At 53.4% G+C, this 16,348-nt stretch overlaps 6 protein-coding genes across 6 annotated transcripts; 3 read left to right on the top strand and 3 right to left on the bottom strand.

Annotated features, from left to right (window-relative positions):
* Positions 1–1,108: 1,108 nt before the first annotated feature.
* Positions 1,109–2,842, bottom strand: AYO20_03522 (hypothetical protein; the record flags this gene model as incomplete). Its single annotated transcript, XM_022641825.1, has 1 exon — positions 1,109–2,842. One exon carries the CDS (start codon positions 2,840–2,842, stop codon positions 1,109–1,111), a length of 1,734 nt encoding a protein of 577 aa, XP_022502358.1.
* A 3,209-nt stretch (positions 2,843–6,051) lies between these two features.
* Positions 6,052–7,303, top strand: AYO20_03521 (hypothetical protein; the record flags this gene model as incomplete). The annotated part of the gene is made up of 2 exons (XM_022641824.1): positions 6,052–6,063; positions 6,194–7,303. 2 exons carry the CDS (start codon positions 6,052–6,054, stop codon positions 7,301–7,303), a joined length of 1,122 nt encoding a protein of 373 aa, XP_022502357.1.
* Positions 7,304–9,951: 2,648 nt separating this feature from the next.
* Positions 9,952–11,126, top strand: AYO20_03520 (hypothetical protein; the record flags this gene model as incomplete). Its single annotated transcript, XM_022641823.1, has 3 exons — positions 9,952–10,405; positions 10,526–10,665; positions 10,731–11,126. 3 exons carry the CDS (start codon positions 9,952–9,954, stop codon positions 11,124–11,126), a joined length of 990 nt encoding a protein of 329 aa, XP_022502356.1.
* A 163-nt stretch (positions 11,127–11,289) lies between these two features.
* AYO20_03519 (hypothetical protein) lies at positions 11,290–11,871 on the bottom strand (the record flags this gene model as incomplete). Its single annotated transcript, XM_022641822.1, has 1 exon — positions 11,290–11,871. One exon carries the CDS (start codon positions 11,869–11,871, stop codon positions 11,290–11,292), a length of 582 nt encoding a protein of 193 aa, XP_022502355.1.
* Positions 11,872–12,209: 338 nt separating this feature from the next.
* AYO20_03518 (NADH-ubiquinone oxidoreductase 19.3 kDa subunit, mitochondrial) lies at positions 12,210–13,028 on the top strand (the record flags this gene model as incomplete). The annotated part of the gene is made up of 3 exons (XM_022641821.1): positions 12,210–12,249; positions 12,319–12,933; positions 12,988–13,028. 3 exons carry the CDS (start codon positions 12,210–12,212, stop codon positions 13,026–13,028), a joined length of 696 nt encoding a protein of 231 aa, XP_022502354.1.
* Positions 13,029–14,539: 1,511 nt separating this feature from the next.
* On the bottom strand, positions 14,540–15,145 carry AYO20_03517 (hypothetical protein; the record flags this gene model as incomplete). The annotated part of the gene is made up of 1 exon (XM_022641820.1): positions 14,540–15,145. One exon carries the CDS (start codon positions 15,143–15,145, stop codon positions 14,540–14,542), a length of 606 nt encoding a protein of 201 aa, XP_022502353.1.
* Between the last annotated feature and the right edge of the window lie 1,203 nt (positions 15,146–16,348).

Here is a 16,348-nt window from a genome sequence, read left to right as displayed (position 1 = left end):
AGGGAGACCCCTCGCCCACACACACACACACACACACACACACACACACACCCACACACACACATCTCTCCTAACCATATCTTCCACATCCACACGACAGATCCAACACTCGTACCCCCTCACCCAGGAGCAAAAAGCCGCGCTGGCGCAAAAAATCACCGTGCTACACAGCACCGAGTACCTGACCCCGTCGCTGTTTGTCAACGTGCACTTCGTGCCCGGCGAGCCGGCCGGCGACTTCTTCGTGGCGGGGAAACCCTACAACCGCGGCGTGTCGTCGCCGAACCGCATCTTCGCGACCGTGCGGACGGGGCCGAAGCGCACAAAGGAGAGGTTCGACGCGTTCGCCCTCCGGCTCCAGAGCGCGTGGTACGACGTGGTCAACGGCGGCGAGATCAGCAAGGAAGAGAAACTGGCGAGGAAACTGCACTTCATAGCCTTTCAGCCTGTGATAGCCGCGCTTGAGAACGGCGTTCTCATTCCCAGCGTGAGTCTTCTTCCTCTTCGCTCCCCCCCTTTCTCCCTCAATTGCTCCTGAACCCTTTTAAACCTCTTTTTTCCTTCCCATCTCATTCGTCCTTGATAGGCCGACAACGAAGGCACCTGGCTCAAGGACAACCTGGCGTTTTTCGCCGACCAGGCCGAGAACCACGACGACGAGCCGTTCCGGGATCTCCTCCAAGAGCTAGGCAAGAGGGCGGATTTGAAAAAGCTGCTCGAGTGATTGTTTTAGTGATGTGCACGGGAGGGAGGACTCGCGGAGCGAGGGAGGGTGGACCGTAGAGGGAGGGATGGAGGCAGGGAGGGAGAGACGTAAGGAGGTAGAGAGGAGGGAAGAGGAGGGACGGGCTTCATAGCGATTTGGTTCATCACCACCAGTTCATCATCTTCTTCTCGGATGGGTAGATCGTGAATTGGTCGTCTGTGTCAAATCCAACTGAATTCAATTCATTGCTTTTCTGGCCTTTTGGGTGCATGACGGACGGACGACAGACAGATCTAGCCATACTCATGCCAGGAGAAAGGGAGCAAGTCAAACTCGCATGGTCACGTGCCCGTATAACTCTTGATTATCCCAATCCCCAATATCAATCGGCTGTTACGAGTATCACAACCGGCTCTCACCGCTTTCCTTCTCCTTGGCCACGAGGTTCCTCTGCGCCTCCCACACTTTATCCCAGATGCGCATGCCGCGGTCCCACAACTCATCCTCCTTGTCGTCGACCACGTTACCGTCCGCGGCCAGCCACCGGACATACCTCTCCCCGCGGATGGCGCCCCGACTGCCCTGGACGGGTTCGTCGCCGGCGAGGAAGCTGCCAAAGGGAGCCAAGAAGCGCTGGATCACACGCTTGTCTTCCTGGGTGAAGTCGGCGCGCCAGCCGCTTGCCCAAAAGATGGGGGCGTCGAGGCCGTGGCACACCCCGACCGAGGGGGAGACCCAGCGGTCGAGGTTCTTGGCGCGCCATGAAATCCGGTATCGGTGCACGTTGGTGGGCGGGAGGGGTTTGACGACGGCACCGCCAGGTCTCTGTTGTGGCGGGTGAAGCAGGATGTGCGTGAGACCCCGGAGCGAGGCGTGCACCTGTGCGTCCGCCACGATCTGGCTAAACACCTCAGCCCACTCGGCCGCGTTGGTCGAGTTTGTAGCCGGCATCGTGTACAGCGGTAACAGCGCCTTGACCACGTGTGCGGGATAGTAGTTGGCTAATTGGGTCATGAGTCCCTGGTATGACGAGGGCGGGTTGACGATCTTGTACAGCTCTTTCTCGTCGCAGACCTCGCCGAGAAAGACCGAGATGTTGTTCTCGGCGAGGCGTGTCGTGAACGAGCCCGAGTGCAGTGCTGAGAGGAACGTGCTGGGGACGAAACAGTCGTCGGTCGACGCGCGGAAGGTGTGCATCTTCATCTTGGCCAGGGACGCGATCAGGTCCTTGGCCGGAACCTGGCGCATGCGCTCGAGTTTCTCTTGCGGCCGGCTCGAGGATGGGATGCCAAAAATCGCGCAGAGATCGTTGAACTGCTGGGTCAGAACCGGTGAGGTGGTCGGATTCGGCTGGATCGCCACCGCGTTGGACCACAGGTACACTCTCCTGATCAGTCTCTGCTCCGGAGGCAGGAGAGTGTCGTAGTTGAGCTGGAAAAAGGTGCTGTTGGCGCCGGCCGACAGGCCCCCCACGGTGATGTTGGATGCGTCGCCGCCAAACAGGTGGATGTTCTTCGCCACCCATTCCAGCGCACACCGTTGGTCCCACAGGCCATAGTTTGATGGTGAAGCGTCTTCTTGGAGACTAGCCAGTTCGGATCCAGCCAGGAAGCCGAACAGATTGAGGCGGTAAGTTGGCGAGACGATGATGCGCGGTGTGGTACTGGCAATCAGGTCGAACGGGTCCGTGTCGTTCTGCTGCAGAGCGTCCCCAACCTGGAGCCAGCCGCCATGGATGTGGAACTGGACAGGCCACCCTTTCTTGGTCGGCGGAGCTGAAGCCGGCACCCAAATGTTCAGGTACAGGCAGTCTTCGTCCTGCTCATTCTCGACAGGCGGGGCGGCATTGGGATTTGCGATGGCGATTGAACCGTGGTCATAGTGGGGTTGAGGGCAGATGGGCCCAAAGCGCGTGTAGTCCCCCGGTGCGCCCTGTGAGCTGTTGAACGTAAAGTCCTGTGGCAAGGCTTGAGGTCGACGCCATCGACGGGAACCCGTGGGCGGCAGCGCGTAAGGGACTTTGGCGAAGCGATATAGGATCGGTTTTCCTGCCAGGTCCCGCTGCTCGAGACCTTTGAGTGAGCCACGGGATGTCTCAAGGATGTAAGGATGCGAGGTTGATTCTGTTGGACGCATTGTGATCTTGTACTCGATATCTCCTGTGCTCTTTCAGGTCGGTGTGTTTTCTCGCAGAAGATGCCAACCCAGAGATTCAACAATCTACTCTAGGTATGAACCTGAAGTACTTTCTTTACTGTCTCAGTGATCGCTGGATGGCGAGTCCTGTGCAGATATTCCTTCCTCGTTGTGGTTCCTCTGGCAAAATCTAATAGCCGTTCTCCTGCTAGATTTTAGTCACCCAACGGCAGAGGAAAGCGATGGAGGTGGAGATAGAAGGATCTATCGACTTGTCCCCATCCCCATGATGGAGCCGAGGACGACAGCAATTGCGCCAGGCGTTGATCTCCATCGGTAGTTGATTTAACCCCGCCGATAGCGGAAGGGGAAGAGCGGAGGCTTTCCGCCGGCATCAGCACCGAGGCTCCGGGGAAGTCGAAGTTGCTTGTGGGGGAAGCAATTACTTGTATTCCTCGATGTTGTCTTCATCTTTGATGAACGCCGAATACAGTATGGCCGAATTCCCTTGTATTTGGCAAAGTCCATGCCCTTCAGTTGAGAAAAGCACATCCAACAACAGACAGAGCAATGTGATGTGTCACGGGTGCATGGATCTGGTACGCCTTTGACGAGAGCTATCATCTTTGCCATCCCAGCAAAATGTACACTGGCTGGCGCTGAAGCCCACCAAGGTATGATGCCCGGCTAACTTCTGTCTCCAGGTTTGAGTAAGGAAGAAAAACACGGTTGAGGTGTACAGGGGAACAAACATCCATACTGGCAAAGAGTTGTCATGCCTGTTCGTAAATCAAATTCGGGTAACAAGAGCGGCGAGCTGGAGGAACATCCTTGTACTCTAGATACTCTGGGGTGAGGTCTAGCTGCAGCAAACCCATGAGGCTTGCAGTGGCCGCACCTCGCAATCTTGTCTATCATCGCTCCTGCATGGCACGCCAGAGCAAGGTTCGCATCGCATGCACGTTTGTTCCACATTGGCCTTTAATAAATTGACTTGGGGCTTGATAAAAGACGTCATGGCTTTCGGTCCATCGGCCTTGGGGGGCGGCACGGACGGGTGGCTTGATCGGTACGAAGATGAAGTCACAGTGGCTAAAGAACAGCCACATGTGGGTATATGCATGGGCCGTGACAATCGTTACTGGTCTCGCCTGAAGCTCTGATCGAGGACCAGGCTGACCAAGTATGCAACCTCTTACTGCGTCGTGCCATAGTGACAGACAGTGATATTCCTGTTCCGATTTCCCGAACCCAAGAGGGTCTGGAATTTTGTCGATGATCCGTGGGACAAATTAAGATCAGCGGTGAGCTGGCTGTCGAGGCAGATCATCAGGCTATCAGCTTCTGGACCGAGGAGATCCCGGGCTCGATTGTGACGATCCAAACAGGTTGAAACAGGCTCAAACGCTTTCGATTATTGGCCGGGATACAGGTCTGCACATGGAAAAGTCAATAAAACATTGTGACCAGCCATTGGATTTGACCTCAGCATTGGATCAAGTGAGAGCAGGAAGGTCGACTGACTTGCCGCCTGAGAGATATTTTGATCGTGTGAGGCTGATGGTCATCTTTGGGCCAGGTGACGGCGGGTTTCAACTGTCACTCGTAGGCCATCACGTAGCCGCCGGAAGAAGCACCAGGGCGGGCGAGCAAGGGCTATTTCAAGCAACTGTAGATAAATCACTCGAAACGGTCCAATGAACAGATGGAGTAGGGACCATTAGATAGAAGAAAAATCATGCCCAACAGATGAGGCAAACGGTTCGCAAATGACGAAACAGATTCGAGGAAGAAGATGTGAGTGTGGACTGATGTGATACGTTCCAGATGCGTCCGCATCTCCTTTGCCTGGTCGTTGTACTCGGGAAGGCCAGATTGGCACCCAGGGAAGTTTCCATGGTTAAAAGCAGGCCGAATCGAGCCCCAACAATCGAGTCGGACCTCGTTAAGTAAGCCAAGGAGAGGCCGACCACCGCCACCGGTTAAGCGGGGGGCTTTGACCTGCCCTAGCCTACCTAGGCCCTTCGGTACGTGCTCGGTGCCCAGGCACCTGTCTGAGGTCAGTGAGCTGTCCCTCGTGGGATAGTTCGCCTAGGCTTCAAACAAAAGGCAACCAACGGAATTTGACCAGGAATCTCATTTCTTTTCTGGGTTGCTGGATATGAGGATTCTATCACTATCCTCGACAACGTCTTCATAACCTTAGAATGAAGGCAGAGTGACACGGCAACAGAGCCAGTCACCCAGTGACCAAGACTGGTATGTGAAATATCCCATAAACCCGCCTTGGTAAAGATAGGGCACCCCGTACCGAGCACCCAAGCACTTGTTTAGGCATCCGCGGAGCATTTAAGCCTGTAGGTCAAGGGCGCAGGCGAAACTCTGCCCCCATCGGTGCCCCCATTTGCCTACTTGTATTTGCCCCTCTAACTGCCCCCTTCCACCCCTTCTGACCCAAGGACTTGACCCGCGGCTCCCCTCCTCGCCAATTATTGGCCACTCAAGGTCTCAGTTGCTAGCATTTCGGCTGCTTGTGATCAACTGTGCACGCCTTTCCCTTTTCTTTCCCTCATTTCATTCTCTCCCTCGTTTGCACTCCCCTTCGTTTCCCCCATCCCACCAACCTTCTCAAAACTGCTTCCTGTCCCTACTTCACAAACAACAGAGGGAACCTCGCCACAGCTTGATCGACTTGTGAGTGTCGACTCACTTGTCATCAAGCATCTCTCATCACTCTTCTACATTGAACACAAGTTCTGCACGGGGTTAGTCATCTCTTTCATCCAGTCCTCTTTCCCGCTTTACCCGCTTGGCTTTCCCTGTAACCTCAGCATCCTTTGTTCGCCCACACCGATTCATCCTCACCTTCACCTTTCACCTTCCCTCTTCACCTTTCATCCTCATCCTCATCTTCTCCCTCAAACCTTCACCTCCCTCTCCAGCTTCACTTCTTCCTTGCCCTTGTTACTTCCACTCCTTGAAATTTGCAGGACCATCCTGCCGATTCAGTCACGTCGTCGAGACGGTGAAGACTGCCGCGAGTGGGTTTGCTAATCAGGGTGGAAACAGGCTGAGACCAATTCAATCTCTCCTCAGCAGCCACCGACTTTTCCAGCAAACACCTCGACCCCCAAAATACCCCTCGGATCCCATTATCCTCATCCCCATCGAATAAGTCATCGCAGCGTGGCTGCTCGTCGATCATCAACATGACAACCATGGTACGTGAAAGAGTTCGCTTTGGTTGGGTTCAGATTCAAAGAAAGACACGGCTGCAAAAGAGTTGGACTCCTCAAGATTGTGGTGGACTGCACGCCTCTGTCTTGTATTTGCTAACCTGCATTTTGCTAGGATTTGCGTGTTGGTAACAAATACCGCATCGGTCGAAAGATTGGCAGTGGCAGTTTCGGAGACATCTACCTGGGCACCAACATCATCTCAGGTGAAGAAATTGCCATCAAACTCGAATCTGTCAAGGCCAAGCACCCTCAGCTCGAATATGAAGCGCGGGTATACAAGTCTCTTGCTGGTGGTGTTGGAATTCCGTTCGTCCGCTGGTTTGGAACCGAATGTGATTACAATGCCATGGTTCTTGACCTGTTGGGCCCCAGCTTGGAGGATCTCTTCAATTTCTGCAACCGCAAATTCTCCCTCAAGACCGTCCTCCTCCTGGCCGATCAACTCATCTCTCGCATCGAATACATTCACGCCAAGTCCTTCATCCACCGTGACATCAAACCAGACAACTTCTTGATGGGTATTGGCAAGAGAGGCAACCAGGTCAATGTGATTGACTTTGGTCTGGCCAAGAAGTACCGCGACCCCAAGACTCATTTCCACATCCCATACCGCGAGAACAAGAACTTGACCGGCACGGCTCGTTATGCCTCGATCAACACTCACTTGGGGGTGGAACAATCTCGCCGTGACGACATGGAGTCTCTAGGCTATGTCATGCTCTACTTCTGCCGTGGTTCTCTTCCATGGCAAGGTCTCAAGGCGGCCACCAAGAAGCAGAAGTATGATCGTATTATGGAGAAGAAGATGACCACTCCTACCGAGGTCCTGTGCCGTGGTTTCCCTAATGAGTTCGCCATCTACCTCAACTACACCCGCTCTCTCCGCTTCGATGACAAGCCAGACTATTCGTACTTGAGGAAGATTTTCCGGGATCTCTTCGTTCGAGAATCGTTCCAATACGACTACGTCTTTGACTGGACCGTCTACAAATACCAGAAGAATGCTCAGGCCATCGCCCAAGCTGCTGGCAACCAGACCACGGGGGAGGACGAGGAGAAGCCACGACGTGGTGCCCATCCTGCTACAGCTGCTGCCACTGGAGCCCCTACCCCTCAACATGCCTCGCAGGCCGGCAAGCCCGCGGCTATTTCCAGCTCTCGACGCAAGGTCATCGAACGCGGTGCTAGCGGTAACGACCAGGGAGGAAGTGACAGGATGTGAGTACTGAAACCTCAAGGTTCCCATGTAAGGGATCTCCTCTGCGTTTTGCTTCGGTTTGCGTGGAGGTTTATCATGGCATCTGACTAATGCGCTAGTCTTCGACGTTAGGCTTCGTTCCGGTACAAGGATAACCACTGGCAACGGCGATTATCGTTGAAACGGAATGACGGCTTGGTGTTCTTTGCCAACTGACCTTGTTCCACCAACCTCTTCTCGAGGACCGCTGTCGGTCTTCCAGAACACAAAACACACCATGGGTATGTCGGATCCGGCGCGGGGTTTGCTCTAGCACATGGCAGATCCGGACCGGGAATTGTGAGGACCTCACGGCAAAACAAACTTTTACCTGAATGGCTTTTACTCGGCTCAATTCCTACATGCACTACTTGCACGATTACCTACGACTTTGATGGGGCGTCGGTCAACCTTTGTTTGACGAGCAACTCTATGCATGAGACATCAGACCTAGACGAAAGTTTGGCGACATACGACACGGCAGCATCAGTATGATCAATTGCTGTTCCATTGAGACAGGATTGACGACGGACTCGATTTCACGATCGTCCTGCTCTACCACGATGGATCACCACCACCTCGACACGTAGACCTAGTTATTCCAGAATCACCACCGACCATCCCTCAACACCTCGGCACGTTTTCCTTTATTGTCTTGGCTTCACGCTTTATGCTCACCATTTCGAGTACTGCTTCAGAGGAAGAAGGGCATTGGGGATGGAAGAGATGCAACCGCAAGGGACGGCCAGCCCGTCCAGTCATGGCCAAGCGTTTTGATGATGTGCGGCCGGGGCTTCCGAGCGGGAGGGGAAGAAAGCAATCTTGAGGCAAAGATGGCGAAGGACTTGTAAGGGGCCGATTCTGGGGAGGCATATGAACAGTAACTCATTGCTCTGGCGGAAGCAACATAATTAGTGGCGATGCAAAGGAGTCTCTGCTCTTTGACTCGACTAGCTAGTCCAATTCATATCAATGTGCTACCAAACGAAGCGAAGGCGTAGTTCACACAGAATTTCGTAGTTCAGCAGATGCCCACACTTGGTCTGTGTACGAGGGCGAAGCAAGTGTGGATTCGGTACAGCTATGGACACTCATTTGTATTTGCATGGTAAATATTGATGTAATATTTGTAGGTACTTTACTAGGTATTTAGTAGGTACAGCGCTGTACCGGGTATAGGCCATAAGTGTGGCTACCCACCTCCCATATTCCTCAGTCACTCACTTACGTTACAACTTTCCATCCTACACGCCTCTTTACAACACATATATTGACACTATCTACTTGTATTAGCCTCACAACGCTTCAGACAGTTCTTCCAGCCACCCGGATAGCTACTCCCTGAACTTCTGGGGCTTCCTTTGTCGAGACTAGTTCGTCTATCCTCGCTTACAAACATTCGTGATCTTGGTTACTTGGCAGCTGCGCCACTCAGGAGCTGCAATCACAGCACCCGGAGCAATCGCTGCTGGCCCTGGTGCCGACCACGCCGACCTCGCTCGAGAACGTCAAAGCTTCAGAGCCGATTCAACCCAAAGTCAGCGTTTGCGACGGAGACACGTGAGGGTGAGCTTTGCAGCATAGCGATCAAGCCCCTCGGCCCCAGGAATGGCGTTCTGAAACACCACACTTTGTTCCCGGTTCCTTGTAGTTGTTCCTCACCGACTTCCCCAGCGGAGAGCACCTCAGAACCTCCTAGGTCCAACCTACCAACACACCTCTCCTCGCCACACAGACAACGACCTGTTGGTGAGTCCTGCCCCAGCAACTGCGCATACCTCGACCTTTTGAGCTGAGGAAATAATCCAGAAACGGAGCAGCTAAAGAGAACAAAACAAAGCTGATTTTTACGTGGCCCAGGGGTTCATTCGAGCCGGACGGGAAGCAGACGAACCCTGCGTTGCGCTCCTCAAAGAGTTCTTTTCTAGCTTTCCACCCGTGTCCCTTTCGCCACTGGTTGTATCGGAGTAAGTACCAATTGATGGGTGTTTTACAAGCTCTGTCTTTCTTGCCTTGTCGCGGATCCGCTGGGGCGGTGGGATGTCGCATGCCGCCAGACCCAGCCTTGTGCGATCGAGGAGATGTTGAGGGGTCGAGGGACGGGAAACAAGTGCTTCCCAATATTCCTGGGAGAGGTGTTCGAGTGAGTCACTCTTTGTTATTCTCCCCTTTCCCTAGAATATCCTTCTGCCTGGTGTTATAGCTACTGCGCACGCTATATACATCGTAACCACCATTTTGCTGGGCAGTGACGTTGCTCTTGGTGGTACCTGGAACGCCATCCTAGATGGATACAGGGGTATTGGACTCATTCGCTAATATAGAACTTTGTCAAAATCCAGATTGTCAACATTTTCCCCGGTGCAATCGCCGTCGCCAGAATCAAGCTCTTGCTAAGTCTCATAGAAGGACAGCTGACTCGAGTGCTCTGATGCGCCAACGGAAGTAACTACGTGGTCGATTCAACAAAACCAACAACAACACGATCCTTGTTTTAGTTGTTACATTGTCAAATGCTCAAGATTGACTGACTGATAATACCGGCTGCCCCAGATCCGAGCTTGTTTGTCATCCTGAATTGACCAACGGTCGGCCAAATCCAATTCCAACCGCATCAAGCCGGGTCGTCCAGAATGCCTGTCGAACTGCGCAAACGCCCTCCCCCAAAGGAGCCAGCTGCCCCACCCCCGCCAGCGAAACGAGGGGGCAGTAGCAGCAGCAGCAGCACGGTAAAGAAGCTCGCCGGTAAGGCCAAAGCCGCCGTGACGGGGATCGGGTCGTCGAAGTCAACCAAAAAGAAGGCTGGGCAGGATGCGGCCAACACCTCTGCCGCCATTCCCGAAACCGTCCCGGCCACCGCAGGCGTCAGCGACGAAACCAAAGCAGAGCCAACGGCGAACGGGAGCGCCGTCCCTGCAAAAGCAACTGCCTCCGGGAAGCTGAGTGTGGGTGACAAGATCGACCTGGAGGGCTTTGGCGGCACGGTGCAGACGCACGACGGAACCAGCGTGACTGTCAAAGACTTGGTCGACAAGAGCGGCGCCGGCATCGTCATCTTTACGTACCCAAGAGCGAGTACGCCGGGTTGTAAGTTCAGTCATATCCCCCGCCTTTGCGTCATTTTACTTCCACTCCCGACAGAGACAATAGCGAGGTCTGGTGAAGCTGGATTGATCAACTGATCGACTGATATTTCTTACTGTACAGGCACCAACCAAGCTTGTCTCTTCCGGGACAATTATGCACCCATCACGGGTGCATCATTCGCTGTGTATGGATTGAGCACAGACAGTCCCAAGGCGAACACGACGTTTGCAACCAAGCAGAAGTTGCCATATCAGCTCTTGGTAAGTCCCTTCCGTACCACTTTTCGACGTCCACCCATCTCTTTGGAGTACTAATTGAATGCTAGTGTGACTCCAATGCGACTTTGACCTCTGCCATTGGCATGAAAAAGCCAGGGCCCGGCAAATCTACCACCCGCGGAGTCGTCGTCATTGATAAACAGGGAACACTCCGCCTCTGGGAGCAAGCCGGCCCTGCCAAGACGCTCGAAGTAGTTTTGGAATATATCAAATCTCAGGGTACGACTGAGACGGAGGCTCCCGCTGCAGTGGCCGCACCACCTGCAGATGAGCCAGTCGCGTCTGAGAATGCAATGAAGCTTGCAGACCCAGACACCAAAATGGATGAGGTGCCGCTTGTGAGGACCCCCAGCAGAGCGGAGCAGGAGGCCGCTGAGACAGCGGCAGAAGTGGGCGAGACAGCGGCGAAGATCGATGCTGCTGAGGAAGAAGCAAAGCCATGAGAGGCTCTGCTTTGCCTTGTCCAAAATAGCAGAGGTGCAGGACTGTTGGTTTGCTTAATGTGTCCTTGCAGCGGTGATTATGATAGTTCCTTGTCGGCGTCCCAGGCGCATTCGGTGTCAATGAGTATTGTTTCTTGTCTTAAATGGTTTGTCCTCGTCTCCTTCAAATGTTCCCAATTCCCGGATACCAAGCTCTCCCAATCCTCTGGATCTCCGCAATGAACTTTTTGCTTGTGATTTCCGGGCTCTTCCCTCCGTAGTTGGCTATCTGCAAGGGCGTCCTGTCATCAGGCATGTAGAATGGATTCAACATGAGATGGATGTATGCGGTCTGTACGGCACGGAAAGCTGGTTTCAGATCTGCGTCTCTCAAGCCCACGGCTGCAGGTGGGAACCGTCTCTTGTCTTTTGCCTGTTCCTTCCCACCGTCTTCGTCGGACGAAGAGGATGGAGGTCGCCCCATCATGTCCACCACGATGATGAACTTGATCCCCGTATTTGTCAGCCAGCCGTAGCACGAGAGCCGGTCATCGATGGCCTGGAGCAGTCCCAAGTCGGAATCGAGCAATTTGGTGGTGCGAGCCCGCAGGTCGAAGATGTCGAGGCACGAGTTGAGGAGGAAGAGGAATTCGAGATCGGCGTTGGCGGCCGTGTCGTGGGGAGGAAAGAGGGAGATGTGGAGAGGTTGGTCATGTTTGCCAATGACGCCGATGCATGCTATCGACGGTGACGAGTTGAGGGCCATGGAAGCACGACCCGTCGAAACTGATTCTGGTGAGTTAAGAGAAGAGCAATTTATATGCTCGTACAAGCAGACAAGCAGACAAGTTGACAAGTCGCATTGGAGGCTCTTCCCCAGATATTGCCCAATCAGGCAGACCGATCTCGCTGTCCTGCCCGGTACGCATTCCAGCCAATGAACGAGCTCGCAATTCGCCGCGCATTTCGACATCATAGATTCTCTACCCGACGACACACAGCAGTTTCGCCTCTTTCCCTCCCTCGACGCCCTTCAAGTCTTTTCCCTTCAACGTCCAATTCTCTCCTCTCTTTCATCACCTGCGACAATTGCGGAGCAAGATGATGTCTCTGTCGAGGACAGTCGCTCCTCGAGCGCTGCGAGGTAAGCAGAATGAAGCTCCCTGGCCACAAAAACTCCCGGAAGTCTCGATTGACAAAATCAACCGTACAGCGTCCAATGTCCTCCCATACTCTCTCATTCGCGCCGCCCCCGCCGCTTCGATCTCCTCGACCTCTTCGAAACCCGCCACCTCGGTTGTTTCGCAGGCTCCCACAGCTGGTGGCGATGCATCACGACTCCCGGTCACAGGTGGCATCCGTCGTGAAGTACCCCTCCCGTCACAAGAGCAGAAGAAAGGAGCGATGCAATATGCCCTCACCACACTGGATCAGATCGCCAACTGGGCTCGTCAGGGCTCACTGTGGCCCCTCACCTTTGGTCTGGCGTGCTGCGCCGTCGAAATGATGCACCTCTCCACCCCTCGATACGATCAGGATCGTCTCGGAATCATCTTTCGCGCGTCGCCCAGACAGAGTGATGTGATGATTGTGGCAGGAACACTCACCAACAAGATGGCACCGGCGCTGCGACAGGTGTATGACCAGATGCCGGAGCCGAGATGGGTGGTCTCAATGGGGTCTTGTGCCAACGGTGGAGGTTATTATCACTACAGCTACAGTGTGACGAGGGGGTGTGATCGCATTGTTCCTGTCGACATCTACGTGCCGGGCTGCCCGCCGACGAGCGAGGCATTGATGTACGGCATTTTCCAGTTGCAGAAAAAGAGTATGTTGGGTTTGCAATTCCTTTGTTACCAATCAAACTAACCAGTGATGATAGTGAGACATACCCGTATCACAAGACTGTGGTACAGAAAGTAAGGGCACTGGAGAAAAGCCCCGAGCTATAAGCATTTGCAGTGGTTGTGTCGTGGCATGGGCGTTCTTGAAGTGGGTTAGAGCATCTACTTTGCTTGTGCGTGTGCGTTATGCTCGAGCACGCACACATCATGTACAGAATGAACTATTTGTTCGATGGATGATATCTGCTCCGGGCATTCATCTTGGGCATAAGCGTCCATACCGAGCTTCTATGAGCTCACTTGACCAACACCGGTCAAGCATGGCGTTGGAGTGATTTACAATCCCCAGCTCATACATATACTGATCAATACACTTCGCTGGCTGATCTGCAGACGTGCTTGCTCGTGAACCACAAACGGCACAACACGGCCCGGCACACCAAGTGTTTTGTTCATTGGTGCTCTTGATACATGGTTCAAGAGGGGGAGTCTGGCCTATCCCATTCCATTCTATCCTGTCCAGGCTTGACGCCCATCGCCATTTTCATCTCCATCTGGATCTGGTTGTCAATCTGGTTTCTACTTGTTTGTTGTCCGTCATTGATTTTCCAGATGGGTTGATTGTTCCTATTGCTTTTATGGTGATTATGGCTATGGCTATGGCTATGACCTCGCCGTGGCTTTACCATGACTTTTTTTTGGTTTGTGGCTTTCCTCTAGCTTCGCCATGACTTTGCTGCGGCTTCACTATTAGGACCACGTCTTTCCTCCTCTTCTCTTTTCTTCATTCAAGGCGAGTCCCATATATCCATGTACCTCGTATAGACTCGAAGACTACAAGTACAGGTATGCCCAGATGCCCAGATTCCTCCCGTGTCCAGATGACCCTATGGTGTGGTTGTACAGGGACAGTAGAGTAGGGTGACGTACAGGAGAGTAGAGCTCCAGCGTCATGGTCATGGTGAGGGTGGTGAGGGTGGTGTTGATGGTGGTTGTGAGTACTACCTACAGAAGGTACGAGGTATGTATGTACTTGGTATGGATGGATGGATGGATGGATGGCCCGTTCACTATCGCGAGCTGAACCACAGACCTAGCCAGCGTGGTGGACATATCGAGTACAAGCATATCTACATAGACAGAGTACAGAGGCAATAGACCCGTCCTTGTTAACTCTACGGCGTCACGATGTCGTGGAGTTTGAGACCTTTGTTGAGGTTCTCTCGATCGAGATAAAGGAAAAAAAAAGGGGGTGGAGGCTGAAAGCGGACTCATTGAGGCAAGGGTGGTCAAAGAATACATATACATTCATTCATTCATTCAACATGCATCTAATCCTTGACCGGAAGCGTGATGGGTACAGCTAGGATAGATGTTGGAGACACCACCAGCAGAGCCCGAGCCCCTTTGTCCAAGAAACAAGGACGTGGTGGGAAGTCGGGCGAGGCTCTGAGATGCGAACCGTAGCACCTCGACATACAAGTACAAGTACGTACAGTCATTGCAGGTGAGTCTCTGTCCATATTCAATGCGGTCTTGGAACCACCATCACGTCTGTGAGAGGTGGCTGTCGAGACTCTGTAAAACCTTTCATGCCATCATTCCCACTGCTCCCGCCAGGATGCCTCCCACGCCAACACCACCAAGAACCATTCTATCCAAACTTGGTCTGGGAGCAGCCGCGCCGGTAAAGCTAGACACAACAGCAGCTGTGCTGGTGGCAGATGTGGCTGACAGTGTGGTCCCCGTCGCGGAACCGCCATTGGTTACCAGGGGCGCCTGGTATGAGTATGTGATATCCTGCAGGCTTGCGGGGCACGAAGGCAGGGTCATGCTGGAGACGGGTGTCGGCGGCGAAGACAGGCCGGGGATGCTTGAGTAGAATTGGCACAAGGTCAAAGAGCTGGTGACGCTGGGCGACGGCGCCCATGTCCTAGTAGTCGGGCCGGCAATTGGGGTTGTCGAGGTCGTCTCAGGGGGAATCGTGTAGGAGAAGGTCAACAAGCTGGAAGGGCAGAGAGGCAGCGTCAAGGATGTCGAATCCGCTGAGGAGAGGCCCGGTATGCTCGAATAGAACTGGCACAGGGTGTAGCTGCCACTCGTCGCTGACGAAGACAATGCCGCTGCGGTTAGGGGAGTGAATGCCACCATCACCGCCGTCGTGATGATGGCGCCAATGCGGATAGAAAAGACCATTTTGACTGTAAGTAAGTATGGATGTGATATGTTCTGAAAGTTCTCTTTGGGGTAAACAGGTCAAGTTTTTTGATTGGTGTGAGTATGAATCAAAGACTCCTACGACCATTGATATATATGTACTATCGTATACCTCTTATACTGCAGGACTTCAATCAGGCAGCCGTCAAAAACACCGGGTGTGGGCGTGTGTGGTGACATTCATTCGTTGGCAGGTTACCAGGGGAACAGTTTTCCTTGTACAGAGACCATCCGGATAGAGCAAGACAAGCACGGGACAAGGTAGTAGGATATTACTACTTGCAGTAGCACATACGGGTAGTAGATGGAGGTCAGGGACTGAGGACGGAGTTTGGCCGAGACATGATAGACGCGAGTGGCTTGGCTTGTTTTGCGAGTCATTGGCGTATTTGAATAGTTTGCACAGTTTTTGTAGTTTGTGTCGTTTGGTCCCCGAGACCTCAATCACGCAATCCCCCTGCCAAAAAACATCACTTGCGCCAGGGGACCTGCTTCGCTGCCCGAAAGAAGGCCCTAGAGGCTACTTCCTAGGCGCCTGGACACCTAAAGATAGTCCATTCCGCCATCTCACCCAGGCATAGACTTCAGTGGCTCAGGAACCATCCTTTAACGAAAGAAGCATTTGCTTACCAATGCCCACTCACAATCACCCCCCTAAACTACCCAGCTTCCGCCCCGGACCTTCAGCACCAGGGGCAAAAGGCACTTGTTCGCTCTCTCACCCACCACCCCTCCCCCTCCCTTTCCTTCACCGCCCCCTTCGGATTGCGGTGCTCAGTTATCCCATGGCGCGATGGGTTGAGCATGTTTACTAATGAACCAGAGTGTCGAGCATGTTTCACGCGACCTATCCAAGCGTAAAACACTCCCCTTTTGTTTGGTTTCCTTTCTCTTGTTTGAACCCTGAATTGATTGTTCCTGTAACAGCGAGAGCTGAGCTGAAATCTCATATCCTTGTGAACCACTCCTGTAGACAACCCGCATAAATACCTCAGCCTCACCACTTACCGTTCCTGGTGGTGTTTCGGCCTCACCTCACCCAACCCCTCCCTTCACAGCGAACCGACTGCGGTAACATATAAAGACACCAGCACCATCCCCTATCCACTTCGACAACTTGCTCTCTCGCGTACATAGATACACACCTCTCAAATCACTCACGAGTTCAATATATCCTCGCGA

Source organism: Fonsecaea nubica (genome assembly GCF_001646965.1).
Source record: "Fonsecaea nubica strain CBS 269.64 chromosome Unknown Scaff16, whole genome shotgun sequence".
NCBI classification, from domain to species: Eukaryota; Fungi; Ascomycota; class Eurotiomycetes; order Chaetothyriales; family Herpotrichiellaceae; genus Fonsecaea; species Fonsecaea nubica.
The sequence above is the reverse complement of the archived record's forward strand: the minus strand, read 5'-3'. Positions and strand labels throughout refer to the sequence as shown.